Source organism: Oryctolagus cuniculus, chromosome 2, assembly GCF_051225735.1.
Source record: "Oryctolagus cuniculus isolate XC-2025 breed Fujian yellow rabbit chromosome 2, ASM5122573v1, whole genome shotgun sequence".
NCBI classification, from domain to species: Eukaryota; Metazoa; Chordata; class Mammalia; order Lagomorpha; family Leporidae; genus Oryctolagus; species Oryctolagus cuniculus.
In genome coordinates, this window is record NC_142868.1 from 45,426,559 (window position 1) to 45,450,372 (window position 23,814).

General features: G+C 41.1%; 1 protein-coding gene across 1 annotated transcript in view; it reads left to right on the plus strand.

The window, feature by feature from the left end:
- INTS9 (integrator complex subunit 9) overlaps positions 1 to 23,814 on the plus strand; it is a 148,103-nt gene that overhangs the window by 47,736 nt on the left and 76,553 nt on the right. The window contains exons 3-6 of the mRNA XM_008249049.5: positions 9,147 to 9,207; positions 12,996 to 13,058; positions 17,665 to 17,804; positions 22,905 to 22,991. Of these exons, the coding sequence (XP_008247271.1) occupies positions 9,147 to 9,207; positions 12,996 to 13,058; positions 17,665 to 17,804; positions 22,905 to 22,991 (351 nt within the window). The remainder of the gene's footprint in view (positions 1 to 9,146; positions 9,208 to 12,995; positions 13,059 to 17,664; positions 17,805 to 22,904; positions 22,992 to 23,814) is intronic.

Below are 23,814 nucleotides of genomic sequence, written 5' to 3' on the forward strand. Positions count from 1 at the left end.
CCCTCTTCGAATTTACAATCTGTCAGGTGACACAAACACTACACAGTTGAAGATTTAAATGTACTTGAAAAAAACAGCCATATACTTGTAATAATTACTTTCAAAAGTAAAGTACAAGAATTTTTTTTATTTGACAGATGGAGCTAGACAGTGAAAGAGAGAGAGAGAGAAAGGTCTTCCTTCCATTGGTTCACCCCACAAATGGCCACCACGGCTGGCGCTGTGCCAACCCAAAGCCAGGAGCCGGGTGCTTCCTCCTGGTCTCCCACGCGGGTGCAGATGTCCAAGTACTTGGGCCATCCTCCCCTGCCTTCCTGGGCCACAGCAGAGAGCTGGCGTGGAAGAGGAGCAACTGGGACTAGAACCCGTCGCCCATATGGGATGCCAGCACCGCAGGTGGAGGATTAACCAAGTGAGCCACAGCGCCGGCCCCAAAATACAAGATATTATTGAGGGTTCCCAAAGGGGAGCCTAACCTGTTCTGTAGGATCATGAATTTTCTAGGTAAGGAAAACCTAGGAATTAGGCAGATAACCTCAGCTGTGGTTTTCCCCTTCTTGTTCATGCTCATCTTTATTTTTAAAAAGATTTATTTTATTCACTGGAAAGGCAGAGTTACAGAAGGAGAGACAGAAAGAGAGAGATCTTCCATCTGCTGGTTCATTCCCCAAGTGGCTACAATGGCCAGCGCTAGGCCAGACCAAAACCAGGAGGCAGGACTTTCTTCTGCATCTCCTATGTGTGTGCCAGGGGTCCAAGCACTTGGACCATCTCCCACTGCTTTCCCGGGCACATTATCAGGGTGCTGATTCAGAAGTGGAGCAGCCAGAACTTGAACCGGCATCCATATAGGAGGCTGGTGTCGCAGGCAGCGGCTTTAGCTGCTGAGCCACAACACTAGTCCCTCATGCTTATCTCTGCTTTATTCTTCTTTTTGCACAGTCATGGAATCCACTTCTACTCTCTCTTCTGCTTATCATTCTTTCACTTGCAGAGGGAAGGTGTATTAGTACAACGGTTAGCAATCTATATGGTTCCTTAACAAAAAAATGTTTCCTTTTGCTCAGGACAGGAACTTTGGAGAAACACTTGATTATAATATGCACAGTGTTGCTGTCCCTCCTTGTCTCTCTTCTTGCTTTATTTGTCTTCATAGCGTGTATCACTACCTTTTTTTTTTTTTTGACAGAGCGGACAGTAAGAGAGAGAGAGACAGAGAGAAAGGTCTTCCTTTGCCGTTGGTTCACCCTCCATTGGCCGCCGCGGCTGGCGCGCTGCGGCCGGCGCACCGCGCTGATCCGATGGCAGGAGCCAGGAGCCAGGTGCTTTTCCTGGTCTCCCATGGGGTGCAGGGCCCAAGCACCTGGGCCATCCTCCACTGCACTCCCTGGCCACAGCAGAGAGCTGGCCTGGAAGAGGGGCAACCGGGACAGAATCCGGCGCCCCAACCGGGACTGGAACCTGGTGTGCCGGCGCCGCTAGGCGGAGGATTAGCCTAGTGAGCCGCGGCGCCGGCCCGTATCACTACCTTATAGATACATAATTTACTTTGTTTCCTGCCTTTCTTCTCCACCTAAATATAACTGTCAAGGGGCAGGGATTTTGATTGTTTTCTAATACCCCCAGTACCTACAACAGGTTTTGGCATGTAATGACTGCTCAATATGTATTTGTTGCGTGAAAAAGTCAGTTGATCTTCTCTGTTTCCCATTCCTTCTCATATTTTCAGTCTTTTCACAATTTTTTTAAAGATTGATTTATGTGAAAAAGTTACAAGAAGTGGAGGCAGAGGCAGAGTTGGGGGTAGGTCTTCCATCCACTGGTTCACTGCCCAAATGGTCCCAATAATTAGAGCTGGGCCGATTAGGAGCCAGGAGCTTCTTCCAGGTCTCCCGTGCAGGTGCAGGGACCCAAGCACTTGGGCCATCTTCCACTGCTTTCCCAGGCCATAGCAGAGAGCTGGATTGGAAATAGAGCAACCCAGACTTGAACTAGCACCCATATGGGATGCTGGCACAGCAGGTGGCGGTTTTACCCGCTATGCCACAGTACCAGTCCCTCCTTTCACAATTATAATTAATGAATTATTATATTTTTCCTTATTTGGAGCTTTCCATCTTGACTCCTTGCTATTTAATTATGTTCAATCACTTTTAACTTAGAATTTAAAAGAAATTTTGTAAAAAATCTTCTCAACTCTACTTCCCCCTTCATCTTTCCAATCTTTACCCACACTACGGTAATAGAACAGCTCTCAGTAAGATTACAAATGACTTCTGTGTCATTAGATACGGTAAGCATTTGTCAGCTCGCATCTTATTTGACCAGCAGCACTGGCCTCCATGTTAATGCATTCCTGGTTTTCCTCTGACTCTTCATTTTCTGTATACTAACTCAGCATCATGTATTGCAATTCATCAGTGTTCAGTACTTGGCTGTCATAGTATCTATAAAAAATTTTAATAAGTGCTCAGGGCCTTGATAACTTCCAAACAATAAATTAACAATGTGTATCTTTAATTAATAATTTTCTGAGTTACATATTCATATGTTCAAAATACCTATTCAGTTTTTCTCCTTGAATGTATCTTTGATATCAGCTTCAAACTTAATGTTCTCTAAAATTAATTCATGATCAGATTTGGTCCAGAAGAAGAAATCATACCTTCCTAGACATGGTTTTCCCTCAAGTCTGCTGCTATCTTAGTGATTGACATTCTGTTATTAAAGCCAGAAAAATGGAAGTTGGCCTAGTACACCCCTCTCTAACTCCCCATATCTGTCGTGTCATTTTTGCCTTCTAAGAGTTCTGTAATCCAGTCACTTCTCTCAAGTACTGCTGTAGTCATTTTCATATATCAGATTTTTTTAAAAGATTTATTTGTTTATCTGAAAGGCAGAGTTACAGAGAGGTAGTAGCAGAGAGAGAGGTCTTCCATCCACTGGTTCACTCTCCAGATGGCTACAACAGCCAGAGCTGTGCTGACCTAAACCCAGGAGCCAGGAGCTTCTTCCAGGTCTCCTATGTGGGTGCAGGGGCCTGGGCCCAAGGACTTGGGCCATCTTCCACTGCTTTCCCAGGCCATAGCCGAGAGCTGGATCAGAAGTGGAGCAGCTGGGACTTGAACTGGCACCCATATGGGATGCTGACCCTACAGGCAGCAGCTTTACCCACCATGCCACAATGCCTGCCCCCACAGGTATTACTACCAAAGCCTCCTAACCAGTTTCTTCAGTTCTGATCTTGCCCCTATCTGAATCCAATCATCTTTTTTTAACTTTTAATTTGGAAATTCTCTAAATTTATAGAAAAGCTGTGCAAGAGTAGTCCAAACAATTTCCAATTACTGTTAACAATTGTTGGCATTTTAACACATTTGCTTTATCATTTTCTCTTTATATATATGCACATGATTTTTTTTCTGAGCTCTTTGAGAGTAAATTGTAGACCTGATCCTTAACCCCCAATACTTGAGTGTAAATTTTCAGATAACAGGGATATTCTCTTATAATCACAGTTCAGAAATCAAAATCAGAAAATTTATATTGATGCTGTACAGGTATCTAATCTGTATGTCTAACCCATATTTCCCCAATTTTACCAGTTCATATTTCACTATAAAAACCCTGATAGCAAGAAAGAAATATAATTTCTGATCCAGGATCCCATCCAGACCACACATTTAGTTGTCATGTCTTTAATATCCTCTAATCTGGAAGACTTTGTGGGTCTTTTATGACCTTGACATTTTAAGAATAAAGGGCAATTAGTTTATATAATTTGGATTTGTCTGGTGTTTCTTCACAGTTAGGAATGCCATAGGCTGAAATACCGCACCAATAATGGCATATATTACCAGAAGATACACAATTTCATTTTCTTCAGAATGGAGAAATATAAGTCTAATCTTTTACTTTTTAAAAACCTTGCAGTAGGGGCAGGTGTTTGGTATAGCAGTTAAGTTGCCTCTTGGGATAGCCATATCCCATATCAGAGTGTCTGGTTCAAGTGTTGCCTCTTCCTCTTTTGGTCCAGTTTCCTACTAATGCATACCGTGTTATGCAGCAGATGATGGCTCAGTGGCTTGAATACCTGGATCCCTGCCACCCATGTGGGAGACCTGGATGGAGTTCTGGCCTTCTGGCTTTGGCCTGATTTAGCTCTAGCTGTTGTGGTCATTTAAGGAGTGAACCAGTGGATGGAAGATCTCTCCATATGTCTCTCTGTCTTTATGCCTTTCAAATAAAATTTTAAAATAAATTTAGGAAAAAATTAATAATAAATAAAATCTTTCAGTGGGTTTTCAAGTACTCTTAGGATAAATGCCAAACTCATGTTGCTATTTAGGCTCTAGTAATTTCTTTATAGTCTATCTCTTGCTCTTGTTTCCTTTCAGAGTTTCAAGGACCTCTTACTATCTCCTGTCTTAGAGCAGCCACACACATTGTTCCTTCAATCTGGAAGATTCTCTTTCCTTCTCCCATCTCACCTTTCCTCAGCCTCCTTAGTAGGAGCTCTTCTCTCAGATAATTTGTGAGTGTACTTTCTAGGTAGAAAAGACACAGAGATGGCATTCCAGTCAGATCAACAGCCAAGAGGGCATGTATGGGACTATATGAGACTCTTGAAATTTTGTTTGAATAACCTTTGATATAAGATGTCCATGAGGAAAGCTAGTGAGGATAACAGGAAGTAATTACTGTGCCTGGTGACTGTCATCTTCATGTGTTTCCTCCAGATCCTGCCCCTAACCACATTTCTCCTTGACTCTGGTGCTATCCAGATCTCACTCAGCCCACTCATCATAACCCCAGGGAAGTTTTTTGATGGTGTCTAGACTGGTCTCTTGTTAGGAAACTTCTGTGGTACTTTGTACTACTTTAGTGCTTCATCATTTTTAACAGCTCATTCTCTGTTTATCTATGTGATTACTTAATCTGTCTGCCCTCCTTACCTCCTCTAAAGAGTGATGTTTTGCTCACAGTCGTCTACCACCAGCACTTAGCTGAGTGCTTGACACATAAAGATTCATGAATTAATGAGGAAAGATGAGCACTTCCGTCTCCTGTATTGTATCAGATGATGAGGTGCTTCTCTATTTTTTTTTGTTTGTTTTGAACAGACCGCCTCCATCTTCATCTCCTGATTCCTAGTCCCTACTCTGCTACTTCTCTGCAAACTGTCAAAAGTGGGAACCCATAGTGCCTTCTGTTTACCTGTCATAGTTCTTATTTTGTTCTATTGTAGCTGCTGCTTATGCTCTCCCTATAGTAGATTGCAAACTTCTCAAACACAGAGCTGTTTTATATACTGTCATTCCAGAATTTTGGTTAGAGTAATAAGTTTTTATAAACATTTTTGAATGGATGAATGTACTTGTGCTTCTTTCATTATTTTCTGTTTATAAAAGTAATGTATTTTAGAGTAGGAATTTGAAAAAAGAAAAATATAAACAATAAATTACTCATGTGTTCAGTCTACATTTTCATATTTTTTCTAGGCAGTAGATTATAGTACTCAGTCATCTATTTGCTTATAAGAATAATTTACATTTCCTAAATAATCACTAAAATATAGATTTTGTTTATAAGTTTTTTCCTTGACTAAGAAATTATTATAAAATAGTGGATGCAGAGATGTATTTATAATAATTTTTCTAATATCTTCACTTTTTTAATTTATTTATTTACTTTGGACAGGCAGAGTGGACAGTGAGAGAGAGAGACAGGGAAAAAGGTATTCCTTTTCCATTGGTTCACCCTCCAATGGCCGCTGCAGCCGGCGCACCGCGCTGATCCGAAGGCAGGAGCCAGGTGCTTCTCCTGGTCTCCCATGCCAGGTGCAGGGTCCAAGCTCCTGGGCCATCCTCCACTGCCCTCCTGGGCCACAGCAGAGAGCTGGACTGGAAGAGGAGCAACAAGTATTATAATAAAAGTGTAATGACAAGACAACATGGACACTGTTCTCATTCCACGCATGCTAACTCACTAAACAAGGTTGTAAATATCCACTTCCCTTTACAAAGAGAACTAGACCAAAGGACAAGCACTTTGTTCTCCATCAGATACTCAAAAATCAGATGACTGCTGCAGCTAGTTGTCCTCAACAAATGATTAGAAATAGCATGTGGCTTATCAGAAAACCATGCATCTTTTATAAAGCACAATTTTTAGAGCCTGGAGCTTGAATTTTTGACACATTGTAACATTAAAGCCTTCTACTAAAGCCTCACAGTCTGAGACATCACTAGTAGAAGGGACTGATGATCAAAGGAAAGCATGACTGTGCTCTAATAATACTGGCTGAATATCTTTTATCTTAAATGCTTGGGACCAGAGAGTCTAGATTGTTGAGTTTTCTGGATTTTTGGAATACTTGTACTTTTTAAGAATACTTAGATTTTACTGGTAGACTTTCCTAATCTGAAAATCTGAAATCTGAATTTTTTGGTGGATTTTGGATCCTTTTGTATTAGGGATGTTCAATCTGTGGCGCCAAAGATAAAGGGTCACAAAGAATGCCACCGGGCAAAGGGATGCTCCTCTCCACAGAACTGGGAAGGTAACACTGCATGTGAACGAGTTAATGAATAAATTATAAAGACTTATTAAACTTTAAACTATCAAAGGGAAAGGCAATTATTATTTTACTTTTTTAAAAATGATTTATTCATTTTATTTGAAATGCAGAGTTACAGAGAGAGGGAGAGAGACAGAGAGAGAGAGAGAGATATCTTCTTTCCTCTGGTTCACTCCCCAAGTGGCTGCAATGGCTGGAGTCAGGACAGCTGAAGCCAGAAGCAAGGAGCTTCTTTGGGTCTCTCATGTGGGTGCAGGGGCTCAAGCACTTGGGCCATCCTTCACTGCTTTCCCAGGCGCATTATCAGGGAGCTGGACGGGAAGTGGAGCAGCAGGGACTCAAACCAGCACTCATACGGGAGGCTGGCATCATAAGCAGCGGCTTTCCCTGCTACACCACAGAACCGATCGCATTACTTTGCTTTCAATGATCATGAACTTTGTAAATTCTGTAAACAAGGAAACAGAAATCTCTCCACAGAAATATACTTTAAGAAAATATGTGAGGCCGGTGCCGGCACACCGGGTTCTAGTCCCGGTCGGGCGCCGGATTCTGTCCCGGTTGCCCCTCTTCCAGGCCAGCTCTCTGCTGTGGCCCAGGAAGGCAGTGGCGGATGGCCCAGGTGCTTGGGCCCTGCACCCCGTGGGAGACCAGGAGAAGCACCTGGCTCCTGCCTTTGGATAGGTGTGGTGCGCCGGCCGCAGCGCGCCGGCCGCGCCGGCCATTGGAGAGTGAACCAATGGCAAAGGAAGACCTTTCTCTCTGTCTCTCTCTCTCTCACTGTCCACTCTGCCTGGGGGGGGGGGGGGGAGGGGGGGAACACCAGCTAACAGTAATAAAAATGTTTTTCTGAGAAGTTAAAGCAGAAAACTCCCTAGGTTTTAAAACAAAAAAAGTTCATCAGGTATAATTTATACCAACCAAATTTGATTGTGCCAGTAGTGATTTCCATTCTCAAGTATGAAATACAAAGCTCTCAAATAGTTAATGAATTTTAGTGGAGAGTATATGGAGGTTTATTATACTTACATTCTTGTACCTTTTTTAAACGTTTAGGATTAATGTCAAAAACTACTCCCCTTTCTTACTTTTTCCCCCTAGAAATTAGATACATCTAAATTTCATTCAGGTTTTTAACCTTTCTTAGAAGACTGACAAATATTTATGTTTCTATTTGACTTTTGTTTACTGTCACCTAATTAGAAAGTCAGAATCTACTTTGATCAGAGGGTGAGGGACTGTACAGTTTCTTGATTTCTGGTGATAGTATTTTTTTTAATGCCATACCTTTACTTTGCCCTTAATTTTATTTCACAGACTTTAATTTTGTGGTAAAGACTGAAATCTTTTTGCCATCAAACTTACACACTTGATGTGCTTTTTCTTTACTCAGCTTCCTGGTCTTTAAGTTTTTCAGTTTACCAACATACTATTTTTGGCTTTCTTAATTTCTGGTGTAATGCTTCTGGTCAACTAGTAATTAGTGCACAGTTAAATCCTGAGATAACTAGAAGTAAATGATTTTTGCAAAAGTCTGTTTAATGTGTCATATATATGGAATTAACCTTGTTTAGAAATTATTCACTTAGGGGCTGGCATTATGACGTAGCAGCTTAAGCCTCAGGCTGTGGCCCCAGCATCCCATATGGGTACCAGTTTGAGTTCTGGCTGCTCCACTTCCAATCCAGCTCTCTGTTAATGGCCTGGGAAAGCAGTGGAAGATGGCCCAAGTACTTGGGCTCCTGCACCCACATGGGAGACCCAGAAGAAGGTCCTGGCTCCTGGTTTCGGGTCTGCCCAGCTCCAGCCATTGCAGCCATTTGAGGAGTGAACCAGAGGATGGGAGACTTCCCTCCCTCTCTCTCTCTCTTTCTCTCTCCCTTTCACTGTAACTCTGCCTCTTGAATAAATACTAAATAATTTAAAAATATTTTAGATTCATTTAGATATGGTATCTTTTTAGAATACTTGAAAAAACAATCTTTATTTTTCCAGTGTAGGAAACTCAAGCCACAGGTGACAAATTACTACTATACTTGTTAACAGAGAATCCAGAATATGGACAGAATATGGATTTTACTAGAATTTGGGTCTTCATAGTCAAAGTAAATTCTGACTGGTAGGTAGTGAGCCCCCTAGAAGGTATGTCCTAACCAAAGATCATTTTCTCTTCTACATGTCACCTATTATGCTCTCCTCTCAGGATTGTTCTCAGACACTTAAAAAAAAACAAAAACAAACAAACAAAAAAAAACATAAATTAGAGGCATTGATTAGGAAACTCTGAAAGGCTCTAGTGTCTCAGTTGTCTTTTTTATTATTCTGCATAACATTCTTTTAATTTTTCAGTTTTGTGCTAAATGATTTGACCTTATAATATTCCATTACCACATAGTTCTTAAACTTGTTACAACATGACTGTTTCTCATATTTTTGATTGGTATTTTGGGTGAGTATTGTTGCTAGCAATTTAAAACTGTTTTTAACTTTATGGAAACAATACAGTCATCATGAAATCACTGAGGATTATAATCTGTTTAGAGTAATTTAATCTTTTGTTTTTCAGTCCCAGGCTGTCTAATCTTCCTTGCTGGTCCCTGAAGGATGGAAATGCTTTCTTAGACAAGGTATTGTCCAAGACAGAAAACTGAAAAATACCTATTCTCAGCAGAAAGCCTTCTTGTCATGCCAGTGCCACCCTGTAGTAATGTGACTTATGGGCTTATCTTTTTGTTTGTTTCCCATATGTGTTCTCCCTTAAAACCCCTCCAGGATCCATGCTAGTCTTCTGTACTTGGTAATTATTGGTTTCATGCTCTTACAGGGAGTCTCAGTGTTCAGTTCAGATCCATTGTTCTCATGTTCAAAAATCTATGTGATACTTATTAAAGAATTTCATCCAGTTCATTTTGAGGGTGTATTGTCTGGAAGGAATAAGACATTTCTTCAAAGAAAACTCTAAAATTCTCAATTATGAGAGTTATTTTATTGTTGTCATTTTTTTTTTTTAATTTGAGAGAGAGGGAGAGAATTTCCACTTGCTGGTTTACTGTCCAAATGCCCACAACAGGTGAGCATGGGCTGGGCCAAATTCAGGAGCCAGGAACTCAATCTAAGTTTCCACATGGGTGGCGGGACCCAGCTACATGAGCCTTCCTCTGCTATCTGTCAGGATGCTCGCTATCTGAAAGCTGGAACTGGGAGCAAAGCTGGAACTTGAACCCCAATACTCCAATGTGGTGTCTTTACTGCTCAGCCAAATGCTTGCCCTAAATATGCTTTTCTACTGCTTCTGTCACAGCTCAGCTAAGGCTTATAAAACATTTGAGTCTTTAGTTGTTGATAGGCCATAGAAGATTGTGGAAAAATGGTGTCATCATCAAAATGGATGTCTCTGGCCACTGTGTGGAGAATATTCTGAGGAGCAGGATATTAATTTTCCCAGAAAAGGTTTCTTCAAGGGACAGCAGGGGGTGACTTCAGGTAGAGGGCCTTCCACACTAATTTGTGATCCTATTCCAACCTTTCCTAATAGCCCAGAATGGACAATCTTATAGGTTGTGAAGAAAAAGCAAAAACACAGGCATGGTCCTAAGAATCTAGGATATGGAGTTGTGTTATGGCTTTAATCACTGACTGAATAGGCCTGAAGTAAATCCCTTAAATTATTTTTTTCCTAGGCAATTAAAGTTTTGATGTTAGGTTATCTTTTCAATAATTCCTTCACTAAAACAATTTTTAGACAGTTAACTTATTGAATGACAGTCAAGACTATAAAAAATATTAAAATTATAATCTAGTGACACTTCGAACTTAAAATATTTAAAGAAGCAGGAATTTGATCTAGGAAGTTTGCATCCCACATTGGAGTGCCTGGCTTTGATCCCTGGCTCTGATCTTGACTCCAGCTTCTTACTGCTGTACATCCTATGAGACAGTGGTGATAACTCAAGTAGTTGGATTGCTGCCACCCATGTGAAAGATTTGGATTGAGTTCCTGGCTCCCAGCTTCAGCCTCAGCCAAGCTCCAGCCATTGCGCCATTGGGGAGTGAATGGCCAGATAAGAATCTCTGCCTCTCAATCAGAGATATGGAAAGGTTAAAAACTATAAAGCTCCTCCAGCCACTTCTTAGACCTCCAAATCTTTCTTCTTTATTTCACAATTGAAAAACCAAATGATTAATCTGAATAAGACATTGTTTTCTTGTACAGATATTATTAATGAGGTACACTTTTTTGCAGAATTAATTTCTGTAACTGCACCCCAACCTCCGTTACAAGCCAAATGCATAATCTAAAGCCAAATTTCGTTTATAGTTGACTGAAAAATTATGTGACATTCAGGAACCTGTGTACCTGATTTCAGCCTGAGTCTCCTGCTGGCTATAAATCATGTTGCCTGAGAGAGGCTCAGAAGCATCCCATTACCAGTGCATTGTGAGTGAAATGACTTGCATGTGGATGTGGGAGTATTTCATTAGAAGGGAGTGGTGAATAAAATACAGTGACATTGTAAGTGTTTGGAATGCCAAATATGCTTCTGTACACCGGAAAGGGTAAGAGCCTCCGAGGAGACTTTATCATATGACCTGTCCTGACATGTAGCATTATGAAGAAGGAGATTGCATAGCCTATTTAATACTAGGGAAAGCTTTGAAACTTCCCATGGTTTGTCTTTAATCAGATTTATCCTTATCCTAAGGGAGTTGGAGTCTTCTTATGTGAAAACTTACTTGGCTTATTTTTAGCTGGCAGGTACATTGTAATTAAGAAATATTTTCAGTTTCTTTTTTTTTTTTTTTTTTTTTTTTTGGCTTAGCCTATAACTGGTTAAACAATACACATAAAAGGAGTGGAACCAGAATGTACAGTGGAAGGCGAGGGGAGGAAATATCCTGTTGAGACTCTTCTGTATGAAACCTAAAAAATCAAAGGGAAAATAACATATAGTTGATGTGCTCTTTTTAGATAGAGTAAAATCATTCAGACTCTGCCTGTATAAATATAGATACATGCATATAGAAATATATAGAAATACATGTTCAATGACTACTTGAAACACAATAGAACAAAATTATAACAGTATATTTCCCTTCCTGGAAAAAGCAAAGAAAACTGTTGACCAAATTCTGCCTTTTACTGGTTGTACTACAATATCTTCGGTAGCTCTGACTTTGATATTACAAAAAATCCACCGTGGACTTTAGTTTAAAATATCCATGAGAGAAGGAAACAGTTCCAGTGGCCTTCTGGAGGCATGTTCATAGCCTCCATTTGTGGTTCACTCATGTCTTCTGGGCCTTTCTGTTTCACTGTGCTATGTCAGTTCCAGTTGCCAGTACCTATATAGCTGGCTTGGCCTGAGAATTTTTTCTTGAAGTTGCACAAACTGCAGTAGTTGGTCTGTAGATTTTCTAGATCCCATGCTCCTCAGTAGGATAACTCTGAGGTATATGTTCTGTACCATGTCTCAGAGTTTCCCCATGGGAATAAGTTTCAGGTGCCCAAAGTAGTAACTAGCTCAGTAACATGTCCATCATCAGCCACCTTTCTTTCCACTTATCACTTCCTCATCGCTTCTCTTGTGTGTTTTTTTTTTTCCCTAGCACCTCCCACATAAAATGCTTGCTGTCAAACCCTTTTTTTGGGTTCAGTCTGTGGAGGAGTCCAAATTTAGATAGGCACATTAGATAAGTCATAGACTAAGGAGTTGTACTATATGCAATTTCTTTATACATATACTTTTTCTTTTTAATAAATTTACTTGGATTATAATCTCATGTTAATTGTATGTCCTCCAGAAATAAGCATTACATTCATTATAGTGGTAGTGGTGGGTGTTTAATCCCTATCCCCTACTCTTGATCCTTCCTTCTTAGCTTGCCTCTCCCCCTACCTCCCCAACTCTTAGCAGGTAGAGAAAGAGGTTCTAAATAATTTGTCCAAGTCCATGGCTCCTCACTTGATTGCATAACAGAATCAACTCCAGTTTGCATTTGTAACAAGTCCGTCCCCAGTTTCTGTTCCCTTAGGTAGGGCCTGGGGATCTTTAGTTTTTTTCAGTGTTCTCAGGTAATTCTATTGTTAGTATGGCCTACATATAACTTACTTGGAAACCACTGGATGATGGATTATGGAAGTAGTCTATGTCCGTGCATACTTTTCTGGAAGAGGCACCAAGAAATGTGGATACAAGGCTTGAATCTATTACAAAACAGTATTTTTCCCCTTAGTAAGATTCTTGACCTACCTGAACCTAAGCAAGGAACACTTAGCCTGAATAACCTCCCAGCTTCTCTTCAACACTAGCAGCCTATGACTCTTCATGAAAAATTTGGCTTGAAGATTCTGTTTCTTTGGTGTTACAGCTATTGAATATATCTTCCTAGTATTTTTCTTTTTAATTTGTTTTAGGAGCTAAAGGAGTGCTCAGGTCATGTGTTTGTGGACTCTGTGCCTGAATTCTGTTTACCAGAGGTAAGATTAAAGTGAATCTTATTGCAGAAACAAAGCAAAGCATACTCTATTAATCTCTCAAGATGAAGTCTTGTATAATCTCAAAATGAAGTCAAGAAATAATTTTAAGGAGCTTAACTTCCACTTTTCAAATTTAAATTAATCTGTTATTCCAGCCACATTGTTGTGCAGCTAAAATATGACTATTTAGGTGCACTGTTTATTGTCTATAAATCATTTAATTCACTCTCTTCCTATTTTTAGTTCTTTCTGTAATCCCTACTAATACTTCTTCTAGGGTCTGATTTTGAGCAAGTAAAGAAATAACTCAATACTTTGAGTTTTGTAATTATAATGCCTTTGTGCTTAGAATAGCCATACTTTTTCTAGTCTTCCTTACATTGGGTAATTGCGAATTACCATTATTCTGCCAATGTGAGTAAACTGTAAAAATTCACGCTGATTTGAAATATCATATTGAATATTGCTTGAAATTCATGGGTTCTGAGCTGTGTCATTGAGTATCTGTTGCTTATGTATTATCACAGTGAGACTTGTTAGGATTTGGGGCCAGTTTCACTGAGATCACTTTCTGTTAGTTACAAAGGCAGCTAATCTAATCTGTCAAGGATAATCCTCAGAGCAGTCTAGCTGGGGTTTTCAATAGACATATGAAGTATAGGAAAGCCGGTGGTACCTAAGGTTCCTATGGAAATCAGCGCTCAGTGAATTACAGTGCCTGTAGAAAATACTTTCACAACTCAGAGCCAAAAATGAAAGAAAACTTGGAGTGTAGTTTCTGCCATCATTGTCATCTCTTCCTCTTTTTTTTTTTCCCCCTTCACCTGCTGCCTCCCAGGTACACTAGCAGGAAGCTGGAAGCTAACTGTGGAGTAACCAAGTCTCTGATTAGGCACTTTGATATGGAATATGGACATCCTAAGTGGCAGTTTATTTTTTTAAAGGTTTATTTATTTATTTGAAATTCAGAGTTACACAGAAAGAAGAGAGGCAGAGAGAGAGAGAGAGAGAGAGAGAGGTCTTCCTTCCGTTGGTTTACTCCCCAGTTGGCCGCAACCGCCGGAGCTGCGCCGATCCGAAGCCAGGAGCCAGGAGCTTCTTCTGGGTCTCCCACACGGGTGCAGGGGCCCAAGGACTTGGGCTATCTTCCACTACTTTCCCAGGCCATAGCAGAGAGCTGGATGGAAAGTGGAGTTCCGGGTCTCATGCCGGCGCTTCAGGCCAGGGCTTTAACCCCGTTGCGCCACAGCACTGGCCCCTCTTCCCCCTTGTCTTTGCATTTCTACACTTTGTTTGATATCCTGTAGATAAACTTCTATCGCTCTGCTTTAAATATGTTTATGTGCCCTTTGAGAGGGTTCCAGAGTAAAAGAGAGGAAAAAAAAAAAAAAACAGAGAAGGATATGGTAATTGAGTTGCAGAAAAGGAAGAGTTTGAGATATAGTGGTCAAAATAAAGGTGAAGGAGAATTACCACGAATCCTGAGCTCTCTCCCATTGCTTTTTCTTTTTTTTTTTTTTTAAAGATTTTATTTTATTTATTTGGCAGGCAGAGTTACAGAGAGAGGTAGAGACAGAGAGAGAGGTCTTCCATCCACTGGTTCACTCCCCAGATGGCCGCAATGGCTGGAGCTGCACCAATCCAAAGCCAGGAACCAGGAGCTTCTTCCAGGTCTCCCACGTGGGTGCAGGGGCCTAAGGACTTGGGCCATCTTCTACTGCCTTCCCAGGCCATAGCAGAGAGCCGGATCCGAAGAGGAGCAGCTGGGACTAGAACCGGCACCCATATGGGATGCCGGTGCTTCAGGCCAGGGCGTCAACCTGCTGTGCTACAGCGCCTGCCCCTCTCCCATTGCTTTTATAATCTTTTTGTAATCCTCGTTCATCTCTTTGGAATTTGTAGAACAGTTCCTCATCTGATCAGATTTAAAGATTCCTGATCCCAGGTGCTACATTTATTTTCAGTTTACCATATATGGTGCTGACTGCTGCAACCTTCAGTTTATGGACAGCCATGTAGAATTTAAGAATTGATGGCTGATGACTTTCTGACTTGCTCCGTAGTACTCTACTAAATTAGCATTTCACAGTTCACCTACACTAAAGGATTATTGATGTATTTAGGGTTCTGGAGTCATGCAAGAGTTTTCTAGCAAGATTTTATGGCATATATTAATAATAGTCCCTGTTTTAAAACAGAACCAGGCTATTTTATGGTCAGAAAGTAGGGTAGTAGTATAAGCAGAGAGGCATTCACTGCAGCCTAGTCTTTGCTGACTTGCACGTAAGCCAGGCAGGCCTAATACCAGTCCTCATGAAATTTGTGATCTACTACAACTGTCTTTTGTTTTCCTGAAGTTACGCCATAGACTGTTTATGTGGTACAGCACAGTATAGTAAACAGACAATAAATTATGGTCATTTTGACTCAACTCAAAGTCTGTAGCAAGTCTTTACACAAAGTTTTCAAGTTAAAATAATCTTTATTGGATTCCATTGAGTGAAAATGTGTAAGTCAATCTATAAATATGAATATATAAATGTGGTTTGGATGTTAGCTTTATTTCTCAGGAAAACCATGTATGTAAGCATTGTTTATACATACACACAAATGTTTTTTCTTCCAACTCCTCTGTTCAAACTTCTCATAAGTCTAGACTCTGCAGCTTGATTTTTTTTAATTTAAGAGGTAGAGTTACAGACAGTGAGAGGTAGAGACAGAGAGAAAGGTCTTCCGTCCGCTGGTTCACTCCCCAAATGTCCACAATAGCCGGAGCTGCGTGGATCCAAAGCCAGGAGCCAGGAGCTTCTTCTGGGTCTCCCATGCAGGTACAGGGGCCCAAGGACTTGGGCCATCTTCTACTGCCCTCCCAGGCCATAGCAGAGAGCTGAATGGGAAGCAGAGCAGCTGGGACTAGAACTGGCACCCATATAGCACTGCAGGTGGAGAATTAACCTATTGCACCACAGTGCCAGCCCCTGCAGCCTGATTTTTAAAGAAAGATTTTAAATTGTATCACCCAGTGTCTATACACATGAGGCAAAGTGATGTTTTGAGCTTTGTTGTTGTTTCAACTGTCATTTCCTCCCCCCCCCCCCAACTGGATCTGTCCCTCTATTACTCTTACTTTCCTTATTTGTTTAAAAATGTTTCTGGAGAGTAGGACAAGCAGATTGTTACATGGTCCTTTATTACAAGGATATTATCTTGTGAGCACGGTGCATGCTATGGAGTTAAGGGTGGTAGAAGCTGGCTCTTAACTGTCATTAGGCATGTTATTCACATAGATGCCATTGCCCTAGCAGTGAGGAGTTTATGACCTCTACTCACATGCTGTTCTTGAGAGCTGATGCTGCCTTGGCAGCTTTATTATTTCATGAGTAAAGTTATTCAACCAGAAAATACCCACAGCCAAGATGGCATTTGCTTATGTCACAGACATCTTTGTTACTTCCTCTCTGTGGGGGACATGTTAGCTCAACCACCCATCGTAGCCAAAACACTTCTTTGACTTAGCCTATACTTCTCCTTAGCACACTGCACAGCTTCCCAGGGTCAACTCCTCCATGAGAGAGTTCAGTGAATTGATAGGATGTCTCCGAACCAGTGTCACACTCCACAGGACGTCCTGCTTATAAAGCTGTGTTCCTTTGACATTGCAGACCCAGGCCTGTCCTGTACACATACTGTTTACCTCAGATGGGAGAGATGGAGAACAAAAGGTTCCCCAGAGGGCCTGTTATACAGAGTGCTAACCCTCATAAGAGGAACAGTCAAAGAATTATGGGAGGTCGGGCAAGGCTGGAGTGGGTTCCTTAATCTGAGTAAATCAGGAAGAAGAGAGTTGAGCCTTAACAGATAGGACAAATTTATGGGAAAAAATTCCCTTGTACTACACTTTCATAAAATTTACTAAACTTGGATAGGTATTTCCCTCACCAGCTAATCTGTTTTTTTCCATTTCACTTGGCCTTAACATTGACTGAAAGGGAAGATTTGAGATTAAAATTAGATGAGAGTATAATTTCTTTATATGACTCTGCCACTGCTGTTGTGTGTATGTGTGTTTTGGTATTTTTGTTTGTTTGTTTTGGCTTGTTTTGGTTTGTTTTCTATCCAGCAGTGATGGTCAAAAGCTGGCTCAAAGAATGAAAACCAGCGCCTGTGTGTTTGACTTTTGAGGAGCTGGCTTCTGCATGCTGTCGGCCCTGTTTTCAGTTCCTCGGAAACAGTGGTACATTGCTTCTCTAGGCCTCCAGAGCTTGCAGTCTGCTCACTCTGCTTCAGGTTATCTGGTCTCATACACCAGGCGGCAGCCACTACGGTGTCCTGTTGTCATTTGCCCCTACATGTCTAACTCGGAAGAACTGTTTCAGTAAAACACAGAGCAGTGCTGGTAGACTAGCTGCCTTTGTGTTAGCTATCCAGTCCTGATACTTAAGGTTAGTATTAAAAAACATCTAAAAACTAGAGGACGGAAAGGTTGCAGCAACAGCATCATTATTCTGTTGTACAAAAACTACTTCTCTGCATTCTGACACCATCATTTTTCAGTCGCATCATGTTGATCTATGTGCCCTGAACAGATTCGTATCATTCTTTTCAGACTGAGCTAATAGACCTGTCTACGGTAGATGTGATTCTCATCTCTAACTATCACTGCATGATGGCGCTGCCCTACATCACTGAGCACACTGGATTCACAGGCACAGTGTACGCCACAGAGCCCACTGTTCAGATTGGCCGGTAAGAGTGCTTATCCCACTGGGATGTGGCTGCAGAGCTCCTCCTTCAGTGGTGACTGTGGAGTAGAATATTATTTCATTAGTCATTGTTCTTTATTTCTGAGCTACTAACCTGAAGAATAGGCAGGAGTACAGAAGTATTCATGTAGATAAAGGAATAGTCATTGAAAACGCCAAGAGGTTGATGCTGCTAGTAGTCTTACTGTGTGTGTTTTTTTTCCCCCATAAACTGAAAGGTATTCTCAGAGACAGCTCCCCTGTGTGGGTGATACTATTTAGGGGAGGTAATATTTAGGAAGGTGCCACAAAGACACAGGCAAAGAACTTCAGAGGAAAACAACAAAGCATATTGAAATAAAAAGGAATATTACTTTGCTTTCAAAACTTCCCCCTTTTTATGGTTCACTGCAGACTCTAAATAGAAACAGCTTGAAAAGAAACAAGATCTATGATTAATTAGATGATTACGTTGTCCTGCTATTTTTTAAAATAATGATTCTGCATTGGGAAAGGGAGAGAGATTTTCTGTGCTTTTATTTATTTTTTCCATTTGTTTTTCTTTTTTTTTTAAGGTTTATTTTGCTCAATCTGCCTGATCTTTTTTTTTTTTTTTTTTTTTTTTAAGATTTTATTTATTTACTTGAGAGGTAGAGTTACAGACAGAGAAGGGAGAGACAGAGAGAAAAAAGGTCTTCCTTTCCTGCTGGTTCACTGCCCAAATGGCTGCAATGGCCAGAGCTGAGCCAATCTGAAGCCAGGATCCAGGAGCTTCTTCTGGGTCTCCCATGCCAGTGCAAAGGCCCAAGGACTTGGGCCATCTTCTACTGCTTTCTCAGGCCGTTTCAGAGAGCTGGATTGGAAGAAGAGCAGCCGGGTCATGAACTGATGCCCATATGGGATGCCAGCGCCACAGGCAAAGGCTTAGCCTACTGTGCCACTGCGCTGGCCCCAGTTATTTTTTCCACATGAAAGAAATTTAACAGACTTAAAAATTGTACATATTTATGGGATGTTTTGTGAAATGTATATGTTGTGTATTGTCTAATCAAGGTAAATATATTTTAATTCTTCAAAGCATTTAATATTTCTTTGTAGTAAAAATATCCAAAAATCCTATCTTCCAGTATTTTTATAGAGAAGTATACAGTAAATTCGCATCTCTGTGCACCCTACTGTACAATAGAACCCCCAAACATCTTACTTCTATCTCACTATAACCTGGTGTTTCCACATTTTAAAAAAATTTACTTTAAAGGCAGAGAGAGACAAAATCAGATATCTAATCCACTGTTTCATTCTCCAAATGCCCACAACAGCCAGGGCTGGGCCAAGTCAAAGCCAAGAGCTCATAACTCAATCCCAGTCTACCTTATGGGTAGCAGGAACCCAAGTACTCAAACTATCACTTACAGCCTCCCAAAGTGTACATTATCAGGAAGTTGGAATTAGAAGCAGCCAGGACTCAAACCCAGGCACTCTGACATGGGATGTGGGCATCCCAAACAGTGTCTTTTTTTTTTTTTTTTTTTTTTTTGACAGGCAGAATTAGTGAGAGAGAGAGAGAGAGAGAAAGGTCTTCCTTTCGTTGGTTCACCCCCCAAATGGCTGCTACGGCCGGTGCGCTGCGCTGATCCGAAGCCAGGAGCCAGGTGCTTCCTCCTGGTCTCCCATGCAGATGCAGGGCCCAAGCACTTAGGCCATCCTCCCCTGCCTTCCCAGGCCACAGCAGAGAGCTGTACTGGAATAGGAGCAACCAGGATAAATCCGGCGCCCCAACCAGTACTAGAACGCGGGGTACCGGCGCCACAGGCGGAGGATTAGCCAAGTGAGCCACAGCACGGCCCCAAACAGTGTCTTAAGTGCTGTGCTGAACATTCAACTTGGCGTTGATATTGACAGTGAAACTCAGCATGCTAAATTTAAAACTATGTAGTCCAGGGGCGGCGCTGTGGCGTAGCAGGTAAAGCTGCTGCCTGAAGTGCTGGCATCCCATATGGGCGCCGGGTTGAGTTCCGGCTGCTCCACTTCTGATCCAGCTCTCTGCTATGGCCTGGGAAAGCAGTAGATGGCCAAAGTCATTGGGCCCCTGCACCCATATGAGAAACCTGGAAGAAGCCCCTGGCTCCTGGCTTCAGATCAGCATAGCTCCAGCCGTTGCAGCCATCTGGGGAGTGAACCAGCAGATAGAAGACTCTCTTTCTCTCTCCCTCTCTCTCTCATGTTTGTTCTGCCTCTGCCTCTCTGTAACTCCTTCAAATAAATAAATAAATTTTTAAAAAGAAAAAACTACATAGTCTTCCTTTGATTCTGAGAAGGCTCTGCCATCCCTTTCTTTGCACCCTACCAAGCCTTCATGATCTATGTCAGAGGTGGGGAATCTTTTTTCTGCCAAAGGCCATTTGGATGTTTTTAATGTCATTCATAGGCCATGCAAAATTATCAAATTAAAAATTAGCCAACTATAAATACTAAATTTTGAGTCCTGCCTGTGGTTGCCTTGACAGGGTCAGACCATGGACCAGACATTCACCACCCCTGTTATAAGTGGTTACTGTAAATAACCATAACCTCAGTTATGTGAAGAAAATTACCCCAGATAACAATTTTCTTAATTCAGTGTTTTGAAATACATTAAGTGTGATTGGAATTGAATCTATTAGGACTTGGAGCCGGCACCATGGCTCACTTGGTTAATCTTCCGCCTGTGATGCTGGCATCCCATGTGAGTGCTGGATTCTAGTCCCGGTTGCTCCTCTTCCACTCCAGCTCTCTGCTGTGGCCTGGGAAGGCAGTGGAGGATGGCCCAAGTGCTTGGGCCCTGCACCCACATGGGAGACTAGGAGGAGGCACCTGGCTCCTTGCTTCGGATTGGCATAGTTCCGGCCGTAGCAGCCATTTGGGGGGTGAACCAACAGAAGGAAGACCTTTCTCTCTGTCTCTCTCTCTCTCACTGGCTAACTCTACCTGTCAAAATAAATAAATAAATAAAAGTATTAGGACTCAAAACATGGGATCTAGCAGTTGATTTCAGCTGTTAGGTTTGATGCTGGTATCCTACAGATATCCAACAAGATGGCATTACTAGAAGTGAAACAGTATTTTCTTGTTTTTGTGTCAAACCATGTTGTAATGTATACAGAAAACCACAAGGAATCTGAGGAAGAGCCATTATAAGGAAATTTTAAAAAGCAATCAGTTTCAGTGAGATAAAAAGCTGAAAATATTATAATGTAATCTAAAAAATGGAAGCTTAAGATGGGATGCACAAGACTAGTTGTAGCTAGAATGGGATGCTATAACTAATACTGGAAGATAGAAGGATGAGATGGTATTTGTATTACATATATAAATAGATGTAGAATTAAGTTTTCAGCTTTCAAATGCTTGCCATTAGCTATATGATCATATTTTCCCTCCCTTACCATCCACAGTCTTGCTTTCTTTGTTTTCAGTTACCTGTGGTCAATTATAGTCCAAAAATATTAAGTAGAAAATTATAAAAATAAATTGTACACTATTCTGAGTAGCATGATGCAATCTCATGCCATCTGACCCGAGACATTAATCATCCCTTTGTCCAGCATATCCATGCTGTATGCACTACCTGCTCTTGAGTCACAATGTAGCTTTCTCAGTTACCAGCTCCACTGTATCCGTACCACAGCACTTGTGCTCAAGTAACCCTTACTTTACTTAAGAATGGCTCCAAAATATGAGAGTAGTGATGCTTGTGATTCAGATATGCCAAAAGAGAAGCTGCAAAATGCTTCCTTTAACAGAAAAGGTGGAAGTTCTCAACTTAAAGAAAGAAAACTCTGTGCTGAGGTTGCTAAAGTCCGTGATAAGAACAGATTTATCTGTGAAATTGTGAAGAAGGAAAAAGAAATTTATGCTAGTTTTACTGTCACACCTCAAACTGTAAAAGTTACAGCCATAGTGTGTGATAAGTGTTTAGTTAAGATGGAAATGGTATTAAATGATGAGTTCAGTAGTACCCACAGTTTTTCTAGCATCCCCTGGGGTTTCAGAACATATGCCTCTCAGATAAAGAGGACTATTATATATTGATTTGGAGGAGATTTAAATCAATATGAATCATCTACATTACATTAAGAAAGGGCATTCAAGATGTTGAAGATCAATTTCTAGCTTTTTGGTCAACCTCTAGCCATCAAGAGAGCAAGTGTTCCCTTGACGCAACTGAGTGTGGCATTTCTTAGATGCCCTGGACCATGGTATTCCATCTCATGGTCTCAGAGAGATCTATCCTTTTTTTTTTTTTTTTTTTTGACAGGCAGAGTTAGTGAGTGAGAGAGAGAGAGAGAAAGGTCTTCGTTTTTCCATTAATTCACCCCCCAAGTGGCTGCTACGGCCGGCGCGCTGCGCCGACCCGAAGCCAAGAGCCAGGTGCTTCCTCCTGGTCTCCCATGCAGGTGCAGGGCCCAAGCACTTGGGCCATCCAGACAGAATCCGGTACCCCGACCGGGACTAGAACCTGGTGTGCCGGCGGCACAGGTGAAGAATTAGCCTAGTGAGCTGCGGCGCAGCCAAGAGATCTATCCTTTAGCAGAGCCTTTAGTTAAAGCTTTAGGATTAGTCATTGGAGTGTTCTTCCATATAGAATTTTGCTAATTTCTAAAACACACATCAAGAAAACTTCTTTTGTCAGTTTAGTATGTCTGTTTAGTAGTGTCACTTAAAAAACAACAGTCCTACTCCTGTCACCACCACAATCAGATACTTCAGTCATTTAACTCATGTTAGTTTAAATAACACAACTTAAAGACAGAGATATTTGAGAGTTAAAAATATGATTAATTCAGTGTTTGAGATAAGAAGCACAAACTTAATGTCAAGAGAATCCAAACTGATTTTGAGGGTGAATTAAATCCCTTCAGTTCAGAATTTTTAAGGTGAAAATTCATTGAGAAGGCTATTTTTAAGTTCACGTAAAGTATTGCTCACGTTTGTGTGTATCAGAGAGGAAGATGGCGAGCGATGGGGTGGAAGCAGGCAATTTCATTTCTCCTGTACAGTGTTTGAGCATGCTGTTTTTCTGATTGTGTGTGTGTGTGTATTTATCACTTTCTTTTGAATGCAGACTTCTCATGGAAGAGCTGGTGAATTTCATTGAAAGAGTGCCAAAGGCTCAGTCTGCCTCCTTGTGGAAGAATAAGGATATACAGCGGTGAGAAACAGCCCCCTCTGCCCCAGTGTTAACTGTAGTGCCACATGCTTTGCAAAACATTCTCATTAAACTTCCTACTTTATGCTTAAACATTGATTTTGTTAGAATTAAAGATTTTGTCACCAGTGTGATAGAAAAGGATTATGTTTGATTGAGCCAACAGGGTGCTGTGCTAGATATCAGAGTTTAAGGACAATTTGCTCTACCTTTGAGATACTTGAGGTTTTCTGGAAAGTCAAGACAATTCAACAGGTCAGCTGTAGTCTTGCCTTCCTTACAAGAAGTGTTTGATTATATTGCTGTAGGCACTCACAAAAGAAAGAACTTTTCTGGCTAAAGAAGTTGAGGAAGATATTCTTGGGTCTGGAGAGAGAAAATGGCTTTTCTTGATTTAAAAAAAAGAAGAGGGATCCAGACACAGTGTCATGAGACAAAATGTATTCAAGGAACAGTGAAAACTTCAAAGTAGATTATGATGGGTGGAGTAGAGAAGTAAAAGATAAAAATAGACAGCCAAGTGCATTGTTGTGCAAAGTGAACCATGGGGAGTATTTAAGGAACCCAGAGACCATGACAAAGGCCTGAGCCAAGGCAGTAGTAGTGGCCATGAAAAGGAAAATTCTAGTTTCAAAAAGAAGGACTTGTCATTGGTCTCAGATGCTGCAAAATTATCAAGCAAAATGGAGATGAAGCCCTTGGCTATAGAAATTGGGAAGTCATTGACAACCCCAGAGGGGTTACTTGCAGTGGAGTGCTAGGACTGGAAACCCCTGCCCCCCACTTTTTGAGGTGAAGCAATTAGAAATATAAGGGAAGCAAGGCT